Raw genomic sequence first — 23,171 nt, 5'->3', positions numbered from 1 at the left:
TATAGAATAATTTATGAAAAACAGCAAATGAATATTGAGAAACATTTTTAGCACACTTTACTTTATATATGGGATCATTTATTAGTTTCGTGGTACAGTTATATAATTTAATTAGAGTTAACTTTTTACTGATAAAATTAATTAATTATAAGTGACATTTTCAGCACAATTTGTATTATTTCATATATAGAGTAATCTATTAGTTTCGTGTTACGGTTATATATATGATTTAATTAGAGTTAATTTTTATTGATGAAATTAATTAATTATAAGTAGCGAGATTGAGATAGATAATGGTAGTGATGTTTGGAAGGACAAGGATATATAGAAAAGATTATTTTTTTTAAGAAAAATAATTTAGAGAAAAAAGGATTTGATTATTAATATTTTAAAAATTTATCTAATCACTATTTTAAATAATAATTTAATTATAAAATTATCTTATTATGACTAACATGTTATTTAACTAAAAATTAACATTTCATAAAAAATAAATTACATATTATTTTAAAAAAAATAAATAAAATTCACACATATATATATATATATATATATATATATATATATATATATATATATATATATCGATTCCCTCGGGTAGAGCACAGGAAGCTGCATATTCCCTCCCCTTATCACGAGTTTTGAAGAGTTCAGCCTCTAAGACTTTTTTTTTCCTCTTCCAACTCCTTCTTGACCTTCCAAAGAGTGGTCACCTCGGCCTGAAAGGCTTCCAAAGAATGCTGAGTAATATTCAGAGGGTCCTCTCCAACTCTTTCAATAGGATAGAACATATTCCAGCAGTCCGATCCCCCCTCCCGATTAAGACTTTGATGAGGTTATTTTTAATAGAAACATCATCCATAACAATAAAGCTATAAGGAAGCATGTGTTTTTTACAAAACTTCATCCTATCAAATTCGGCAACATTAATATTGAGGGCATCGAATTCTGATGTCTTCTTCTTTTTAGAGCTCGGCTCGGAATAAGGAGGAAATGGAGGAGTAAGAACTAGAATGAGAGTAGGAAGAGGATGGGAGGGAAGAGGGTTTACCGGCTTGCTCTGGGAAGAGGTCCCCGAATTAGACTTGGTCAGAGGTGAAGTGTCTGACCTACTGCTCTCCTGTAGCTGGGCAGCTCGGACACGAGCATTCCTCTTGGCCTCTTTAACTTTTTGATAAGCCTTGGAATCGCTTTTCATTTTTTTTATAAAAATAATATTAGACATCAAAAAACAAGTCAGAAAAACTGATAAAGGAATCTGTAAAATAATAATAATATAAACTACATAGCTCGGTACGAACATAACTCGGAGTCCTGAGAAGGAACTTTTTTGTATCAAAGTTTGGAGCCCGTCCCCAAGCCTCTAAAAAACTCGACTACAGCTTCCTCGACCTCATTCAAGTTTGTCAAGAACTTGACAGGGGCCGCTTCCATCCAGTACAATGGGAAACGGGAGTCATTATTCTCATTCAAAAAGAAAGGGTGATGACCCTCAACAGCACGGAGTTTAAAGAAGAAGTTTTTAAAATCATGGAACGACTTGTCAAAGATAGAAAAACTTTCCGACCTTGAATGGTTCGGAAGAAAACCCATTGTTGCTTATTTTTATTTGAAGTGGCACTAAAAGGTTTGGTAAGATGAAATAAAAAGGAAAACATCTTTAAAGAAGTCGGAAAATCAAGCTCATGACTCACAAGCTGGTATATCTTCATAAAACCCCAAGAATTTGGTTGTAGTTGGGAAGGAGCGAATTTACAGCAAGATAAAACCTCAGTTTCAAAATCGGAAAAAGAAAACGTCACCCCAAGTCGGTTGAAAAAGCAATCTTGCATGAAGATAAACTGCGACTCCAAATTAACAACTTGGCCAAAGCAAACCTGGTCTTGAGGGTCAGGGGCAACTAACTCGTATTTCACCTCATCATCCTTAGAACTACAAAATCTATGGTACTTTCGAAACTCATCTACAAAAACACTATCTACCATCGGAACAGCACAAATAACTGAAGAATCTACCCATCTCAACAGATCCCCAGGAACCCTCGAAGACATTTTTGAAATAGTTGGGCGAGACATTTAGAAAAGATGCACCTACAATATGAAAAGAAGGTGTCACTACTAATCAAAAACAGAAGAAACACCTTTCCAGACCACAGCATCTGACAAATACGAGCAAACATCATTAGAAAATGAACAAAGGTGTAGTCATCACAAGTGCTACCTAAAAGCATCTACATTCATGGCAGAATCACGGCAACAAAAAACCAACCATCAAAGAAGTTAAAAGGTTTCACCAACAAACAGAGACCCATTGCGTTTAAACACAGACACTTCAAAGGCAACAAAGAAACTTTACACAGGCAACACTACGTTAACGAAAGAGAAAGCTAACCTCATATCAGCATCACGAAAGCAGCAAAGAAACCCTTCAAAACGATTCGTGCACCTCCAAAATTCTTCACAGGAAGAACAAAGCGCCAAATATTATATGTGGAAGAACGTAAAGGAAGAAGAAGGTTCCAGCGTATGAAAGTGAGCAGAAAAACTTGAAAAAGTACAAGTGCACCTAATTTGCAGAAGAAGAAACAAAAAGAAGAGAGAGGGAGGGAGAAAAAGTGTTTTTAAAAGACTCAAGGGACAGAAACGTAAAAACAATCCCACTCATTAAAACGTGCACAGTTACAGATGCAACCGCAGCCCATGTGGCAAAGAAGAAAAACCAACGGATGCGACAATTCACCATTCCACAATCACGTCGTTTTTTTATGTGATCTAAAATACTGACCTAAGATGTTCCGACTTCACACATACTTGATTCCGACTCCGGAAAAGAGATTGAATTCAAGTAGGGACATTGTTCATACCTAACTCAAAAACGCAAGTTAGGCCCAAAAGCATATAAAAGTCCAAAATACATCTACTGTCCAAAATACTACTCACCTTCAGGTATAACTAAGTCCAATACACTAAAAATCTGCTAAAACCCTTGCTGACTTAAGTATCGGAATGTGGATTAAGTCGGAATCCACCCCCATTGAAGATATAGGCCTCACTTACAAGTCCAAAAGCAACTCAATTTCAAGTAACCTTCGGAACACAACTAAAAAATAATTTTATAATAATTTAATTATAATTTTATACGAAAAGAATTTTATCTATTAAGGTATAAAAATATATTAAAATTAGCAAGATTAAAGAATATTAAAAATATAATATTATGAAAAAAAGAGATTTATAATCTATCTTTTTAGGAACTAAAGTGACTAATTTAATCTTTCAAAAACCGTATTTGAATATTAACCCCATGTTTCCAATGGTGCTTCGTATTTGCTCAACTTAACACATACAAATTACCTAGATATAATTATGTTTAGGGTTTAAAATCATAGAAATCACTAAACCCCAAACTTTAATTAAAAATCTGGCAAATTCGAAGTTGACAAGAAGTTAGCTGTATCATTCTTGTACTTTGGAAGCAAAAACATTTCGAGGATTAACAATAACAATAATTGACAAGCATCCCAACTCCAACCTCCTCCATCTGATAATCTAAATATTGAACTCAATTTTTTTTTTTTTATGTTTTACGGCAAATACAGAAGACAGTATTAATGGCATCCATAAACCCAGTGTGGATGGTAAATGGAGACTACTATTCAGTTCCAAACTAAATTGACATGTGATCTGAGGAGTGTAACTGGTTAATCCATTCTTCCCTTCAAGATCCTTTCCTTTACTTCAGTTGGTGTACTGCATGAGTGAAATCAAATGAACAATAAGCAACCATGAAATAAGTTACAAGAGAAATATAAGAGAAATAAACAATTAAGTTGAAATAACAAATATACCCTTTCTTTAAAATTGTAAATAAAATAAATAAACATAACTATACGTTTGTGTGCGTGATAGTCGTATCGTCCTACAAATTCCCCCTTGGATACAATTTTGGAGGACACACATCAGAATTTAAAATTCTCTGTATCATATATGTTCATGTTATGTTCCTTACTAGTTTCGGACAGTCACTTTTACAAGGCAGTGGCCACTCCTCCCGGAATTGTTGATACTTTTTTGTCATGCCATTTTCCCCATATGCCCACTCCATCATAATGCCAAAACTATATATATATATATATATATATATATATATATATATATATATATATATATATATGAGAATAACACTCTCTCTCCCATGCCCACCCATAAAAACATTTAAGCCTTATACCACTAAGTGGCATCGGCTATATAAACCACATGACCCAATATCATATCAGAAGCCAGCCCATTCGTACCACTTTCATCAACAATTGCAAAGGTGAAAGGACAAAACAGAACCGTTAATCCTCAACGATTCATGAAACCGAACTAAGAATATGCTTTTGTAGGTGTGTTTTGTGTAGCAAAAATGCAATCCCCCTCCCCCTGGGGCCTTTCTTTTCTGTTAATTTGATCCCTTATTTTTATTTTTGCAGTTTAGTGCAAAACCTTCTCATCTGTCGACCACTCTAATCCTCCATTACATTTGTCAATCCTGTATGTGAATTGTCACTAAACCATTTCATAATATGACATGTCATGAAAGCCAATGACGTCCCCTTTTAATAAGACGATAAACTGAAAAGCACGAAAGTTAATGGGCCAATTTAAAACAACCCCCTCCCCCACAACCCAAATAGAAGTTACTTTCCCTATGTATAATGGCTAGTATAATGGTAAGAATCATAGAAAGTCTTGCAATTACTTAGAACCAAGATTGACAACTAATGTAAAGATCTCAAGACCAAGTTACTATAAATGAAAATTCCAAACTCACACAACATAGACATGTCCACCCCAGCCACTTAAACAATCACGATCTACTGATGACAGCAGAGCTTGAGAGATAGTCTCAAACAATTCTTCTGGTTCCTGTATGATGGTACAGAGGGGAAAAAAAGATCTTATCTTCAAAAAATAATATATAGAATAAGATATAAGAAATACCTGAAGCTAAATCAAAAGTTTTACAATGTGCAACAGTCTGATTTCTGAAACTAAATTGTGCCACTATTAAATGGATTTTTCTGTTTGTATTCCACCATCAAACTTCTGGATATCATCTTATTGCAAAATTGGTGTCATGTTTTTGTAACTAGATAACTAGTTTGTTTGACATTGTTACACAGTTACAGACTTACAGATGCAACACTATTTTATAATTTATTTAGACAAACTTCTCATATGAAGAAAATGCCATTGTGAATTCACTTGCTGTGCATTGTGTTTTTCAATTGAACGACAAAATATCCTCATTGAATAAATGCAAAATGGTTGTATCACATAACATAAAACATATTGAAAATTTTGGTCTTGGATTTATCATTTAAGTTTGAACACATGCTACCATATATAAATATCTGATTATAAAACACCGCTCCTAGCATGACCTTCCACATCATCTGCTTCAAGTTCAAGTCATCAACTAATTTGGCAGTATCCAATTTTACAACCTATGATGATTTCATCCTTCGTCTACACGTTCACACTTAAGCTTAATCTATAACTATGATCTATGATGCACTATAATGTAAAAGACACATGATTGATTTTTCAATCTACTACAAGGAACTATACTATTTAAAATGTCATAGTTTGCATATGCCCATTTAGAGTTTTCTTTTCCAGTGATTTTCATTTATAGAATTTTAAAGTTTATTTGTTTCAGCTTCTGAAATAGCGATGCTACAACTACGACCTTCTGTATAATTGAAAAAGTTGAAAACTAATTTTTCTAAGAGGCTACTATTTTAAGAATCTATCCAGTAGGAAAGAAAAAAACAAAAATGAAAACGTTTTTTCCAAATCCTGGTTAAGAAGTTTATTTATCAAGTATCTGGAAAATGATTTCTCTTTTTAAGTTAAAAAGTGACGTTCAGGATAAATAAGTTGAAAACAAACATTTCCTACTAAAGCACTACCCACAAAATAAAAAAAAATAGGCATGACTACATAGTGCACAAAACAACCACAGGAGACAAAGAAAAGGGTCACATAAAAGAAAAAACAAGTTAAACTTGCGGACACACCATGTCAGGCTTAAACATTGACTCGCAAGCACCATATAGAGATTCAGAGGCAGTGCCAGCAACAACAAAATCCTTAGCAAGCTCCCTGCATATAAGAGATGGCAATGCTTTTAGCATCACATACAGATAGCTCAAAATAAAGTCATATAACAGTCATACTATTTCATACAGATAGCTCAAAATAAAGTCATATAACAGTCATACTATTTCATAATTAAAAGGAAGAACGGACATGACTAACAAAAAATCACCTCAAAAATTAAATAAAAAAAACTTTAAATATTGCATATTACAGGACATAGTAGACGGAGGATGAGCACTAGAGAGGGACAAGGGAGGTAGGCAGGGGGAGAGATTCAAATCAAAATTTAATGCTTGGCTATCAAAGGTACTTGATACCAGGTACAGATTTTAGGAAGAGTGGTGAGGAGTGGGGACACTAGCCATCCTAAAAATTTTGAAAAATTCTCATATGAAGATAGCATATGTATATATTAATGTGAAAATCACAAAAACCAACTAGCTTATACACAAAGATATAAAACAGCAAGGCTCTGAAATGTTTACTATCAAATATAGAGATACCTCTAATTAGATTATGTGTCTTGCGGCTGGTAGACACGACACATAATCTATAATCAATCCCACAAGACCTACTTGTCCAAAAGGCTCTATTAGAGATTAGAGTTATACTCCAACTAAATACACCAAACAATTGCATGGACAGCACATTTTTTAGAGTTATACTCCCCCATGTGTCTCTGAATTCGACCCTAATAGATAAAACCATAATCTGTTGAAGCTTGAGAATAGTCGTGGGAGTTCAAGACAAAGATCAAATGGCAACATTGCGAGCAAGTCTTCTCTATGGAGGTAGTACTTTGTAACACATCTAGATATAATCTTTGATGCATGTGCTTTTTAACGTTTTCAATCTAGATCAAAACTGTTGATTATTAGGCTTTAGAAACCTTCAAGAATAAAATATTTCTAAAACAGTCACATTTGCAGGTGATCATGACCCTATGCTTCCATCCAATTACATTACAAGATATCAAATTTTCCAAAGAAGAAATTTGGCTTCAGACAATGTATTTGGCTTCTGAAAGGTACTAATAACAAGTAATTGTGCAAAAAAATTATTGCATGGACCTACAAAGCCAAGAAATGATGGATAATTTGAAATAATTTAACTTACTTTGCTCCAATTGAATCCATTGTGCAAATGAATGGTTTATCCTCATCTCCTAAGCCAGCAATTACAGGCTGGCAAAAGTATGGACCAAACCTGAAAAGGCAAAACCATGTATGGTTTGATTAAGAATTTCAAGCTACTGTGTTTATTAACATCATAGTTGTTAATCCAGATTAGAAAATAGTGGCAAAGCTCCAAAATGCTATGGTTGTAAAGATACAAGAATGATCCGCTGCAAATATTCTAAGAAAACATAAATTGGAACTCAAAAAAAGCACACTGAGCTTAAGATAAATTCATCACTTATTCACAAAGTTCATAGCTTAATGGTGACAATCATATTTAATGTAACAGAGTGAAGAGAACTAAGGATGAGGACTTCCTCAATATGACATTAACTATAAAAGGTGTCCTATAGTTTTTCTCTACCATGGGTTTTAACTAGACTCATTCATAACTTATTAACAGCCCCCAAGTGACTTTTATTCAATTAGGCAGCAATAAGCAGCATCACCATAGTGGAACGGACATTAGTTATGAATACCAGTGAAATTAGTAAATAAAAGACTATGCCAGTGTAATTCCTATTTCCTGGCTTCCCATTAGCTTCCCTCTATTTCGGGGGTTAACATGAAGGGTCAAATTGCTATCCTAAAATTGGGTGAAGTTTCTCAAGGTGTTACGCAAATTTTTGTTCAAAACCCCAATTTGTTAAAACCCTAAAAAACATTAAATAAACCTTGCTTCAAAACAGATCTAAAATTAAAATTGCATTTACCTTTTCTCATAAAGAAGGGCAGAGACCAAGCTAGCAAAGGTTTCGGGCTTCATATCCCTCTCTTCCCTAAGCTGATACAGTTTGTGCCTGAAAACCAGCCGCTGGTACCTACAAGCAAAGCAAACAAAATCAAACCAAAACAAAAACAAAATGAAAACTTTAAATTAATTGATTAAAGAAAGAAGAGAGAAATGCATTGGCACGTACAGAGTTTGGGCATCGGTGGCGAGGCCAGAGAGACCGATGAAGAGTTTGTCGTGTATCTTGGAGATCCTTTGGAAATCGGTGGCTATGGTTTGAAGCTGGACACCGAGCCTCCGATCGCTGGCGATGGCAAAGCAGTTCTTGCCAACCATAGCCACTAGGGCACTCCCGTTGTACTCGAAGATCGACATTTTAACTTTGAGCAACCAAGAATAACGAAGAGAAGGGAGACACTGAGATGTTGCGGCTCGCGAGTTTTTTTATGTTTTAAAAAGTGCTTTTCTTTGGGATCAAGCCACGATGAAATAAGTTAGGAGGCCAATGTTCTGGTTATCAGTATAGGACCGGCCTGTTCGGTTCAATTTTAGATTAAGCCGGACGTGCACTTAAACCAGTCCACTCAAATTAGTTGAAAACCGTCCGATTCAATGCGAACTGGATGAACTGCTAGACCCGCGCGTCCACGGTTCACCATCGTTCACCTTGAGCGTCAAAGAAGCCTCCTGCTGCTCCCCCAATGCTCCAATGGTGGGAATTTTGAAGTTAATGCAGCTCCAAACATTTGGCAACTGGCAAGGATCCTTAGAGCAATTCCAACGGTTCAAAAATTTTGAACCTCATTTACTGTGTGTCAGTAAAAAAAGAAGATCTACCGTTGGAGCAAATAAATAATAAGTTCCTTCACAAATTTCGGAGCAAGAGAAGTCATGTTCAGAGGGATTCTGTTTCTTTCAAAAAAAATAATATTTTATTAATAAAATTAATACTTTATATATATATATATATATATATATATATATATATATATATATATGTATTGAACCGTTACATATAGTATACTTCATATACATCATACATATTAACGTTATATATAGGGCAAAAAATGGTAATAAGTCAACCCTCACTGAAAATTACGGATATCAGCCAAACTGAAAGTGGTTTCAGGAATCAGCCAAAGCATATATTAATATAAATCGAACCACAGTGGTTCGAACTGCATAAGCAAGTAATTCGAACCAAGGCAGTTCGAATTACTAGAAGAGAGAAGTTAATAAATCGAACCGAGACAGTTCGAATTATAGAGAGAGACACTGGTTAATGTAATTCGAACTAAGGTGGTTCGAATTAGTGGGAGACGGAGCTGTATATATATGGTTGTAAACGTGAGTTGCTCTCATTAGAGGGTGTATGATGGCTAGTGAGGAGAGTTTTGTTGTTTTGGTTCACCACAGAGGAACCATTAAGAGAAAAAGTCGTTCCGGCGTGAAGTTCACAGATAGGGATCCTCTCTGTATTGTCATGACTCCTGCGACGAGTTATGATGACCTTGTTAGATATGTACTGATGAAACTTGGTCTGGAAGGTGCGAAGCGGGTTAAGAAGTTTTTCTATCGCATTCCAATCACGGTCCTCCAGGATACCGTGAAGTATGATTGTTTCACGATTGGTAGTGACGAGGACTTGCAAGTCATGTTTCTTTGTCGGCGGCAGTTTCCCGAGGTGAGGACACCAGAATTGTTGGCAAAGCTGGTTGATGTGGTATCCAGCTCAGGGGGTTCGAACCGGAATACCACCAATTTAGCCACAGCAGCCGTTCTAGTTCCAGGCCTGCCGTTGGTTCTTCCTCTGTCCCTGTGTATGAGCCAGTGGTCCAAGCTGTCGCCTCCCCATCTTTTGCTGTGGATCTCAATGGCAGCGTAGGCGACGAGGTAGGTTCAAGGGAGAATCTGCCAAACCCTTTACTGGGCGTTGCACCGCTTAGCGTTGGAGACGGATTGTTGGGTGATGCAGAGGAGGATGACGTCGAGCCGGATATGATTGACGACGACAGCGGCGATGATATTGGAGCGAGTGAGCTTGCATTGGCGGTAGGTGGTTCTAGCTCTGGCACACAGCAGTATCCACCACATTTTTCCTCTTTGGACTTGGATGCCATGAGGCAGGAGGGTGTTTCTGGGCACTCTGTTGGATTCGGAGCTAGAGATGCGAAAGGGACTGCTGGTCTGACAGAGTTCTAGGTCGGTTAGCAATTTCAGGATAAAGATCAGGCCCTATTAAGTGTGAAGACTTACAGCATCCGGCAAGGGGTACAGTACAAGGTAGTCGAGTCTGATTATCGCCGATATGTGGGCAAGTGTTCTGAGTTTGGGAATGGGTGCACCTGGTTGATTCGACTGAGTCTCCGGCAGCGCAAGGGCATTTGGGAGGTCAAACGATACAATGGACCTCACACTTGTCTTGCCACCTCCATCTCGAGTGACCACATGAGTTTGGATTACCATGTGATATCGGCGTTCATTATGCCAATGGTTAGGGCGGATGCATCTGTCAGCATCAAGGTGCTACTGAATGCCACGGCAGCACACTTTGGGTTTAGGCCGACTTACAGGAGGGTCTGGATGGCGAAGCAGAAGGCTGTTGCCCTCATCTACGGTGACTGGGATGAGTCATACAACGAGCTGCCCAGGTGGGTGTTGGGAGTCCAGTTGACGATGCCTGGTACTGTTGCAGTCCTAAGGACTAGCCCCGTTCGAGTTGGAGGACAGGTAGACGAGTCTCAAGCTTATTTTCAGAGACTTTTCTGGACGTTTCCACCGTGCATCGAGGCATTCTGTCATTGCAAGCCGCTAATCAGGATCGACGGCACCCATCTGTATGACAAGTACGGGGGAACGTTGCTCATCGCAATTGCACAGGACGGGAACTCCAACATTCTACCTGTTGCATTCGCACTAGTAGAGGGTGAGAATGCTGAGTCTTGGGCATTCTTTCTCTCCCACCTTCGTCAGCACGTGACACCACAACCAGGTCTGCTGGTTATATCGGACAGGCATAATGGCATCAAGGCTGCGCTTGAGGCTCCTGACGGAGGTTGGTTACCTCCATCTGCATACCGTGCATTCTGCATTCGACACGTAGCTGCTAACTTTGCCCTCACCTTCAAGGGCAAAAACACACGAAGGCTTCTTGTGAATGCGGCGTATGCCAAGACCGAGGTTGAGTTTGATTACTGGTTTGATATTCTGCGGTCTAAAGACCCGGCGATGTGTGAGTGGGCGAACCGGATTGATTATTCCTTGTGGACTCAACATCGTGACGAGGGTCGGAGATTCGGTCACATGACGACGAATATCTCTGAGTGTGTGAACTCAATCCTCAAGGGTGTCAGAAACCTACCTGTATCCTTGCTGCTGAAGGCAACATATGGAAGGCTTGTGGAACTTTTTGTTCGCAAGGGGAGAGAGGCTGAGGCCCAGATGGGAACCGGACAATAATTCAGTCAGCACTTGGCCAAGTGTATTGAGGCCAACATGAAGACGGTGAGGTGCTTCACGGTGACTTTGAATGACAGGGATAATTCCGAGTTCACCGTTGCCGAAACCACTCCGACTGGTTCCTTCTCATTGGGTAGCTACAGAGTATCGCTTGCCGCTCGAACATGTGACTGCGGGTACTTCTAGGTGCTTCATTTCCCATGTCCGCACGCACTTGCATGTTGTGCCTACTCACGGGTAAACTGGACCACTTATGTTCACAGCGTGTATAAGATTAGTTCGGTATTAAGTGTGTATCGGATGGGATTCACCCCTCCGATTCCAGAGGGTTTCTGGCCACCATACGACGGGCCCACTGTGATAGCGGACCCTGACAAGAGGCGTGCGAGAGAGGGTCATCCGAGGTCCACCAGGATACGAACAAATATGGACGAGGCAGATCCAAACCGTCCAAAGAGATGTGGCCTATGTCGCCAACCCGGACACACACGTCGGAGTTGCCCACAGTTGGGTGGATCGTCTCACACTGGGGGCCATTAATAGCCATGTTCTTAGCGGTAGTACTTATTTTAGTTAAGTTTTATTGTTGATTTTTTTACTTTCATGTATTCAGCATGCTGCGTTAAGTAATGAATATGTTATGTATCACTTTGAGTCTTGCTACAAGTACCCTAAATGCAAAATTTAATAAATAAATGTACATATTAGACTGTTATATGATGCAATGATTATATATAGTCACTGATAAATCCGGTAAACACCCGTTTTCAAAGTACAATTTGATGAACAAACAACAAAGGAAAACCGCTCTAAAATAACAAGAAAAGTACAATGTCTGTGATACATGAATAAACCCTACGGAACAAAATACATGATACATGACTCATCTAAATAGATGCGAGCCCGTACCGCAACGACGGGGTACCCATGCCCGCTGACCTCTACGGATAAACGGCTCCTCATCCTCGATCTCATCCGCGTCCTCATCAGGGCCAGGCTGTGCAGGTGGCGTAAAATGGGAGGTTGCCGCAGACGGCCCGGCAACAGACTCTGATGCAGCAGCGTAGGCAGATGGTGGGGTGCCTCCCAAACCAAAATGATCACCAACAGATGCCGTAGGAGGCTCGTTCAGATCAACGTCTAAGGGTGCCTGAGTGCCTGAGGTCTCACCACGCCTCCGGGCCTGCACGTCCTCCTGCATGATGGCGGTAATGTCCGCTCGAAACTGTGGACCCCCGAAGTCCGCATCAAGCGTATCTAAGGCAAGGAAATCTGACCACTGTGATCCCGGAATAACCCAAGGGGTACCCTCCTGCTGAGGCTGGTCATGGGCGGGTACACCAACGAAGTAATCCCCAAGAGACACAGGCCAAGTCCAATGTCACCAGGCTCAGCTCCATCACCCATACCTGACCCATACCACTCTCCTCCATGTCCGCCATCGTAGGTACTAACACCACCAACTGCAACAGCCCCTGCACCATCCCCGCCCACCGGACCATGCTGATCGTCGTCATCGTCGTCGGCACCACGCCCTCTCCGTCTCCCTCCCTGGCCTCGTCGTCCGCCTCTAGCCGCACCAGCATGGTCATCATCGTCTATGGTCGCATCAAGCCACCTCCACTCACGCTGGCTCCGTCGTGTGCCCACACGAGCTCTCCTCTTAACCCTGCGCCTGTCAGGCACGTCCTCAGGACGATCCATGTCAGGAACTCGCCCGGCACCTCGCTGTGAGGCCTCAACTGGAATAGGAACGGCTCTCGGATCCCCCAACTGCATATTCGGAGACAAGAACCTCTTTCTATGCTGATTCCACCACTCGAGAAACAAATGCGATGGTCCAGAGTCGGCAACAACATCAAACCTCCGCACCGTGTCCGCACGGGACTCCTACTTCTGAAGATCGTACGGAAACCATCGATCACCGCCTCTGCCGTCCTTCGACATCAGAAAGTCGATGTTCAGTGCGGGATTTGGAGGGGGCTGCACCCCTCCGAACTGCGGAAGAACCCTATCTATCTGATGCCACTCTATGACGGCAAAGTAGATCAGCGACGTCACTGACCGCCACAACGCCATATGCCGAGGCTCCAAAACCTCTGGATGCACAACCTGAAGTACATCGGGAGTGGTGTACGGCATCCAGATAAACTGCACGGAGAACTCTCCATTGTCAGGCCAACTCATAAAGTTTGGTTAAATAAAGAAACTTATTAAGTAGCGTACTCACCTCCCCGTGCTGTAACCGGTCTATCCTCAGCCTCCACATCTCTACTCTAGGACCCTTCTCGCTACTGGAAGCGTTGTATCCTGACCACCTGCATCATACATGTGTCTTATGGCAACTTAAATGTGTGTTTAGGGTTTCTAATACATTATTAATAAACATGCATTTATTTATATTAAAATGAAATAGAGAAGGCTGAGTAAAGTACTTCGAAGCCAATGGCCAGCTGAACGTCTCATATCCAGAAGGCCTAAACCGAGGAAATCGCTAAAAGATCCAAGACTGAAGTAGCTGAAGTGGTCCCGCTAACTTGACCACATGTCTGTTCGCCACTCGGCACATGCACCGGTACAACCATGTCAGTGCTGCAGAACCCCAGCTATAGGTACCCATCTCCTACAGCCTGGCTACGTAGGGAAGCCATCTGATGTGTATGCGGTTGCCAGACTTGACCCCAAACAGCTGCGTACCTAACAACATCATGATGTACGCATGGGCATATCGCCGCACAGTCTCGTCATCTGCTCCATCAGGGCACTCACCAAAAGTCTCCTGAAACCAGCTGCAGTTCACTGCGTACTTCTGAACCTAGCTGGGAGGAGGTACCACTCCAAGCAGCTCCTGGAACCACACCCAGGCTGGACGGCCACCCGGGATGTATAAATGGAACTCTGATAGGCAGCCGCTGACGTAACGCCCGTCCACTGGCAACCCCAACTGGTATGCCACGTCCTGAAGTGTGATCGTGCACTCTCCGAACGGCATATGGAAGGTGTGCATCTCCGGACACCATCGCTCGACAAATGCACTGACAAGGGCCTCGTCTAACCGGAACCATCTATCGTTTAGCCTTGCCAGATGGTATAGACCTGCCATTTGCAAGTACGGAACGTATCTGTCATCTAGTCGCATGCCCTGCTGCCGCCGCATGCTTCTTATGCATCACTGTGGCTGCACATGACATTCACCGCATTGTTATAACTAGATTCATAACCAATGACAAACATAACGAAATCGATAACTCACCAAGAAAACATCATACTAAATAAGACCGCATAAAAATCGATGAACGAGAACCACATGCAAAACAACTACCATAGATCACGCAACTAAACCACTAAAATAAAAGAGCTTAACTAGAACCGCTAACATAAAACAGCATAAGTAAAACCATTAACATAAAATAGCATAAGTCAAACCTTTAACATAAAACAGCTAACATAAAACAACTAACACAAACCACTAACATAAAACAGCTAACATAAACCACCAACTTAAAAACAGCTAACATAAAACAACTAACACAAAACAACTAACACAAACCACTAACATAAAACAGCTAACATAAACCACCAACTTAAAAACAGCTAACATAAAACAGCTAACATAAAACAACTAACACAAACCACTAACATAAAACAACTAACATAAACCACCAACTAAACCACCAAATAAACCACCAACATAAAACAACCAACATAAAACAACTAACGTAAACCACTAACATAAATCGCTACAATAAACCACTAATAGAAACCACATACATAAACCACCAACTAAAGCACCGTCTAACATGAACCACCACTAAAACCGCATGCAAAACCACTAACTCACAAATACCACTACCATGAAGTTATATCTGTACTAACCTCCTCGTTGATGACCCCGGCTATATGAGCGACTCCGTCCAAGCGATATAACCGTGCCGGATCGTCCCCCATTCAGCAGACTATTCCGTTTAGGTCTTCCTCGGAGAGAATCTGGGTCGTTTTCTCTGGGATTTGGTGGGGTAGGGGAAAGAAAGAATGGTTCGAATGAGGCTGATTCGAACTCCTTATATAGCCGATTCATGAGTAATTCGAACTAGGTTGGTTCGAATTACTTCTCCTTAAATCGAACCGGTTTGGTTCGAATTACATGCAACGCTTTCCTATGTATAATTCGAACTAGCATGGTTCGAATTATGTGCATCTTGAGTTCGAACCACCTTGGTTCGAATTATCTTCAATCAATTCTGACCCTATTTCGAACTGAATTGGTTCGATTTATTAGCTTTTGTAGTTCGAACCACATTGGTTCGAATTATATATAAATATCCCTTGGCTTATTGCTGAAAAGATTTTCGTTTTGGCTTATTTACGTACTTTGATTCTGGCATTGGCTTATTATAGTATTTTGCCCTTATATATATATATATATATATATATATATATATATATATATATATATATATATATATATATATATATATATATATAGTATACTTTATATAATTATATTAAATAATTAAATCATATTTAATTTATTAATAATTATAATAATTAATTAATTAAATGATTAAATTTTTATTTAATTAATAATTTATATTATTATATTAAATTAGCCGTTGTAAAATTAGCTGTTGGAAACTAGCCGTTACTATGTTACTGTTATTATTAATAAATTAATATTTTGTTACTCTATATATACCACTTAGATACACTTCTATTCTCACACTCTCTACTACTCTTCCTCATCTTCTTCCAAGTTTACAAAATCAAAGTTCTACTACTATTATTTATTGTTCGAAAAAATGGATCCAAACCAACTCAACTCTTTCTTCAATTACTTACAAAACTTTCCTCAAATTCCAAATACCCAACAATCTCAAACCTCAAACACTCAAGTTCCAAATCAAAACTTCACACTACCAAATACATTTCAAAATCCAAATCCACAAAATCTTTCTAATTTCAATTTTTAAGCTCCTTATAATAATCAGTTTGCTATATTCCAACCGCAAAATCAAAATTCACAAACACCCCATTTTCCATTTTCATCCATATTTAACCCCTCTATCGAAAATGTTACTCCAATTTTCTTGTCGTTTCCAACTCAATTTAGTGCATCAAGACATAACACATCTGGTGTTAGTGGCTCTTCTAACCCATCCTCTCAAACTCCTATACAATCTAGTCCAAATTCGCAATATTTCGATTTTGCCAACCCTCGTGGATTAGATGTTATCGACCTCAATGATGATGATATTGAAGATCGGAGGCAAGATAGTATTCAACACTGGCATTGGAAAGAGGATGAGATGTTGATCAGTGCGTGGTTAAATGTTTCAATTGACCTTGTAGTTGGTACCGATCAAAAGGGGGAAATATTTTGGAGTCGAATTCATAGCTACTGTGTAGAATTTTGCACCGACATGACAAGGGGGTAGTTGCATGTAAGAAACGATGGTATAAGATCAACAAGGCTGTTGCACAATTTGCTGGTTGCTACGATCAAGCTAGTCGAAACATAAGGAGTGGTTCGAACGCTGATGATATAAAGGAGTTGGCTTATAAACTTTATTCCACAAATTATGGTCAAAAGTTCACTTTTGAGAGGCATTGGAACATGCTTCGGTTGGAACAAAAATGGAGAAGCCAACTCCCTACACAGAGTGGCGGCTCAAAGAGAACCAAGGTTAGTGCAACTGGAGCATACTCATCCTCATCAAACCCAGAAACACCGTTGGCTGACGAACCCGGTGTGGACTCTCCCGTTCTTCCACAAGGATAAAAAAAGAGCAAGCGAAGAGGTAAGGGAAAAGCACAGATGTCTGAAGATTTTACCGAAAGAAAATCATCGGTTGTATAATGCTGACATTTTCCGATTACTTTGCAGATGGATCAACAGAGATCGAGAAGCAGGACATGATCGCCTTTTCCAATATTACTTTGCAGATGAACCAGTGTATAATGCTAACATTTTCCGACGGAGATTTCGAATGAGAAGAGATGTGTTCCTTCGGATAGTAGACGCTCTCTCAAACGTCTATCCGTATTTCCAACAGAGGGTTGATGCAACTGGAAGAAGAGGCTTGTCGCCACTTCAGAAATGTACCGCTGCGATACGGATGTTAGCATATGGCGTAGCATCTTCAGACCTTTGGATATGGCATGCGTTCTTTAGAGTTTCTGGTTCAAATAATGATATCAACGTGTTAGATCGTTCTCCAGTGTTTGATGATATTCTAAATGACCGTGCTCAGGAGGTAAATTATACTATTAATGGTAATAATTATACAATGGGATACTATTTAGCAGATGGTATTTATCCTGAATGGGCCACATTTGTCAAATCAATCTCAAAGCCACAAGGTGAGAAACGCAAGTTATTTGCACAATACCAAGAAGGGCAAAGAAAAGATGTAGAACGAGCATTCAGAGTTTTGCAAGCACGCTTTGCAATTATACGTGGTCCTGCTCGTTTTTGGGAAAAGAAAAAGTTTGCCAACATAATGAGAGCTTGTATTATATTGCATAAGATGATTGTTGAGGATGAAAGAGACAGTTATACAGGAAATTTTGCTCAAGGCTTAGAGTATGATGATGTTGAAAATGGCTTATCACAACCTTAGCTGGGAGAGGAAGATTTTGCACCATACCATCAATTTCTCCAAAGAAATGTCCAACTTCGAAATAGGCAGCAGCATAGACAATTGAAGGAGGACTTGATTGAACACATATGGCAATTTCACAATGCTTGTCGTCAACTATAAAGTTTAATTATGTTTTTCTTTGTATTAAGTAATTTTACAAATTAGTGTAACCCCGAATTATCTATTGTGTATTATTGTTATATATGAATTTATTTAATATTAATATCTTTTAATAGTGAATTATTTTTAAATTTAAATATTTAAATTACATTATTTAAAAAAATTAATTACATTAATTACAAGTGTTTTAATTAATTAATTAAGTGGGACCACAACAGGAACTAAAGTTAGTTCCTTCTAATGGAGAAGAGAGAGATGCTTTGAGTTCCTATTTACTGTTTATGACGCAAAAGCTGATGTGGAGTTACTTTTTATGACAGGTGGGGCATAAACAGAAACTGGGATGAGTTCCCTACTGAAGATGGTCTTAGCGATATTATATGATAATTAATATTCAAATTATTACGAATACAATAAAAATTAATTAAGTTAATCATAATGTATTATTGATTTTTTGTATGTATACAGTATGATTGAATTATTTCTCATTTTTATTGTTTTTATTTCTTTTTTTATCATCATATAATTATCAAAAATCAAATTGGTAATCGATCCAATTAGAATATTAAAAATTAATGGTTACTAATTTAATCACCAAGTAAACTGATTAAATCATTTAATCTGACCATAATTAAATAATTATACATAATTTTATATTTTCTTTGCATTTTTATTTTTATACTAAATCAATTATTACTTTTTGTTTTAATAATTTGTTAGTTAGTTGGTAACTATTACATTTTTTAAGTATGCGTTAAAAAATTTAATATTAATAAATATTATATAATTATAAATAGAAAATTTATTTTATGATTAATAAAAATATTTTTGTTTATTTCTTAAATTTATAAAAATAAAAATTTAAATAAATATAAAAGATATTACGACATGCTTCGGTTTACCAAAAGAGATTTGTACAACTATGTTCACCGTCAACGACGAACACGAATCTTGGACGGCAACGCAGCAAAAATTATAAATAATCAGTTGGGTAACTTATCCTGGGTGGACGGTATCATGAAATTCCATTATGAGTTGTTTGGTGATGTCCTTGCATTTGATGCGACGTATCATGCGAACAAGTACAAGAAATCTTTGGTGGTGTTCTCTAGGATGAATCATCGTAAGTAAACTTACATTTTTGGATTTGCCTCGCTGCAGGACGAGGAGGTCCGTACTTATAGGTGGACTTTTTTAAATTTTTTGGATGCTATTGGACAAAAAAAATTCGAACCTCGTTATCACGGATGGTGATAAGGCAATGCACGCTGACATTGCGGAGATGATGCCTTCTGCCAAGCATTGACTATGTGCATGGCATCTGGAGAAAAATTATATCCAACAGGTAAAGGAAATTGAATTTCGGCAAGTATTTAAGAAGGCTATCTATGCAAACTTTGATGTTGACGAGTTCGAGAGATATTTGAAGACATCCGTCGAGTTTCTCAATCTGGGCAAAAATACGTGGGTGCAATTGACGTATGACATTAAAAAGAGTTGGGCAATGATCTATTTAAGGGAGACTTTTTGTGCCGGATATAAGACAATGTCAAGATGTGAAACAGTCAATTCTTTCATTAAAGCATTTCTAAAGTCAACCAATAGCATTCTTGAACTAGTTCACAACTTGGATAGGGTCATAAAAGACTATCGGAACAACGAGGTTACTACACAATTTTACTGTACTTATTACACGCTAGTGTTAACTACCGTATTAGATGCAATAGAGTTGTCTGCACCGAAGTTATATACAAGAGTTGTTTCTAGGGAGGTTAAGAAGCAAATCAAAGGTATTGCGATGCTATTGTTTCAGGAAAGGGTGAGCCTCAACATGACCATTGTGTAAGATTTTGTAAAATGGGTAACCCGAACAGGGTATTCAACGTTTTATATGATCTGAATGACCGAAAGATTGAGTGCGAGCGTAAGATGTGGGATAGTGATGGCATATTGTGTTCACATATATTTTGTGTGATGAAGTATGATGATTTGGAGAAAATCCCAAAAAACTATTATCCTTATGTGATGGTGTAAGATTGCAAAGGACAGTACATTGTTGACTTGGGGAATGATTCGAGGGAAAAGGCCACACTGTTTCAATACAGTGCACTATACTCTGCATTAAGCTATGTTGTGACACTTGGTTGTGAAGAGAATGAAGATTTTTCCCTTGCACGTGATGCTATTTCGAACCTGGTTGAGATACTGCAACATTGTTGTGTGAAAAAGGATGGTAGAAACGTACTGCTCAACCAGTGTAGGGTCAGAGACCCAACGATGACAGCTACAAAGAGTGCACCAAAGTGGGAAAACGCTAGTGTATGTGCCTCCGAGGAAGAGCCTAAACCCAAGAGGCGTTGTTGCACTAAGTGTGGGGTCGCTTGGCATACAAGAAGAGCATGTGTAAGTCACGGTGGAAAAGTTGTACCAACACGATCGGAAGCACCGACTATGTGCATGGTATCTGGAAAACAATCCATATTTTATAAATCATAATAACGACAGTATAACACAACGACCATAAACTCAACTGTTTTCCTTTATCCAACTCATCATTACAGAGTCCAATCCCCTACAACTATAACACCTTATCAACACCGTTAATTTGAGCAGCTGGTTCATTCAACATTAGCCAACCTAGCCAATAGTATCTATCCCTCTTCTGTGAAACGCTACTTAAAACCCTGAAACTATCAGACACATATGTTTACAAGACACTATGCCGCACAGAATTCCACGATCTTTGTATGAAATTTGCTCTCTACCCTATAATTCACCTTGTTATAATAAACTGTAAATGACTAAGAAACTCATTTTTTAAAAATTTATTCAATCTTTTTTACTAAGGTTTTTGTTTATTTCAATCATTATAATTATAGAGTTCAAACTTTTTATCGAAAGTTGACGGATTTTTTATTGACTAATCGTTAATTCTACAAGTCTTTAAATCATACCCAATATCTATTCAACTAGTACTATATGTTATTAGGTGTCCAGAATCAAAGTATAATAATTACTCACACACGATTATTAATGTTCTTTTTAATAACAATCCCGCTAGATGAACAATGAGAGATGCGAATAACGTGAATAACGGGTTTTAGGCCCAATAACCATAAAAAACCCTAACCCACATCAAACCATAACCCTTTTTTTTATAGCATCCTCCCAAATGCACACTCATCTTCTCCGTCGCGTCATTGCATCTCGACCTCATTACTGACTCTTCTTCGCTGTTGCGCCGTTGTTGTCACCGTCAGAGACACACGTCAGCACTGTCTCGTGTCATCCTCTACGTGCTGCCACTATTGTTGTGCTGGATCTCAGTGCTATAACCTTTCATCCACTCCACACCACCATTTTGTTGTGCTGCCACCCTTCTTTCTAAAGCCCTTACCATCCACAACGCCACCTCCTGCATCCCTACCGTCAACGACGGCGCCACCACCATTAGCCCCTGGAAGGAACCATCTCGCGCCATCGTTGGCTCTGCAAAATCAGATTCGTCGCGTCGCTAACCCTAAGCCATCCCCAACACCCCTGGTAATGGTAAGCAACCCATCTCGCATGAAAAATAATCATCCCCATCTACATGAAAAATAAACATCCTATTGCATGAAAAATAAACATTCCATCTGCATGAAAATAAACATTCGGGGTGGTCCTGGAGTTGAAAACCGCAGTGAAGGCGAGAGCATAGGATCATGAAACAACTAAGGCTGCGGCTGCATGATGAAGATGATAAGTTGTGTTGGTAAAGAATTTCTCAATTAAATCTCGTTGCAAGTATAGTTCTAAACCAACAAACAATCCTCCCAATCAAAATTTGTTTGTCACAAGTAACAAACACCAATAAAAATAACCGAAGTATTTAAACATCAGGTCGTCTCACAAGGAATTGCAATGAAGTGATCAATTATTGGCTATGAAAAACAAGGGGTCTGATTTATAATTGGCAAGGAGATATAAAAGCAAGAAAGTAAATAACAAGAACTAATAAAATAAAGGAAAGAACTCTTGGCTAGACATAGGTAATTGAGATCACCATCCATGTCTACAAACCATACATTGACAATTATGAGGGACCAACCCATTAAGTCTACTCCTATACTTGAAGTAAGTATAATGTCAACTTCAAAGCATTAAGTACATCAAATAGGCTTGACCAACATTAATCCATAAGTCTTAACCTAGCTACCAATTGACTTAGTAGTAGGCTAGTGTCAATGGTTAACAAATTGACCACAAAAGGGTTCTCAAATCATCAATTCAATGAGACCCAATGACTCAAGGTCACTCAATTCCCTTAGCCTAGGCCAAGAGTAAAGAAAACTACTAAAAAACTAAAGAAAACATTTTATCAAACACCTATAGTGCAATAAAAGTAAACATCATAAAATGTAAGAACTAATGGAATCCATAACTAACATAAGCAATCAATTAACAATAGTAATGAGGATAAACATAAAAGAGAGCATGGAAACATAAAATTGCATTGAAAGAGAATAGAAATCCAACAAAGGTCCATACACATAAAAGAGAGTAAAATAAGAGAATTGACAAGGAAAACTAGAAGAGTAAAGATGTAACAACAAGAAATTAAAAGGGAGACCAAATCAAAACAAGAATTGAAAGTTGATCTAAGAGAATTTGACCTAAACTACCTAAATTCTAGAGAGAAGTTAGAGCTTCTCTCTCTCTAGAATTCTAACCTAAACCATGATAAAAACTCAAACTATGACTACTTGGTTCATCCCCCTTCAATCCTTGGGTTTAATAGCATCAGAAATGGGTTGGATTGGGCCCAAAATGCTTCAGAAATTGCTGGCCACGAGTTGCCTTTAGCGAGTCACGATGATCATGCGACGCGCACGAATAGGCCACGCGTGCG

At 38.6% G+C, this 23,171-nt stretch overlaps 1 protein-coding gene across 1 annotated transcript; it reads right to left on the bottom strand.

Moving 5' to 3' along the window:
* Positions 1–3,391: 3,391 nt before the first annotated feature.
* LOC112802471 (proteasome subunit beta type-3-A) lies at positions 3,392–8,761 on the bottom strand. The gene is made up of 6 exons (XM_025845704.2): positions 8,248–8,761; positions 8,041–8,148; positions 7,266–7,355; positions 6,068–6,152; positions 4,816–4,910; positions 3,392–3,749 (listed from the first exon to the last, which is right to left on the bottom strand). Exons 1-6 carry the CDS (start codon positions 8,433–8,435, stop codon positions 3,701–3,703), a joined length of 615 nt encoding a protein of 204 aa, XP_025701489.1. The 5' UTR covers positions 8,436–8,761; the 3' UTR covers positions 3,392–3,700.
* Between the last annotated feature and the right edge of the window lie 14,410 nt (positions 8,762–23,171).

Source organism: Arachis hypogaea, chromosome 5 (genome assembly GCF_003086295.3).
Source record: "Arachis hypogaea cultivar Tifrunner chromosome 5, arahy.Tifrunner.gnm2.J5K5, whole genome shotgun sequence".
Classification (NCBI taxonomy): Eukaryota; Viridiplantae; Streptophyta; class Magnoliopsida; order Fabales; family Fabaceae; genus Arachis; species Arachis hypogaea.
This window is presented reverse-complemented; position numbering and strand designations above follow the sequence as displayed.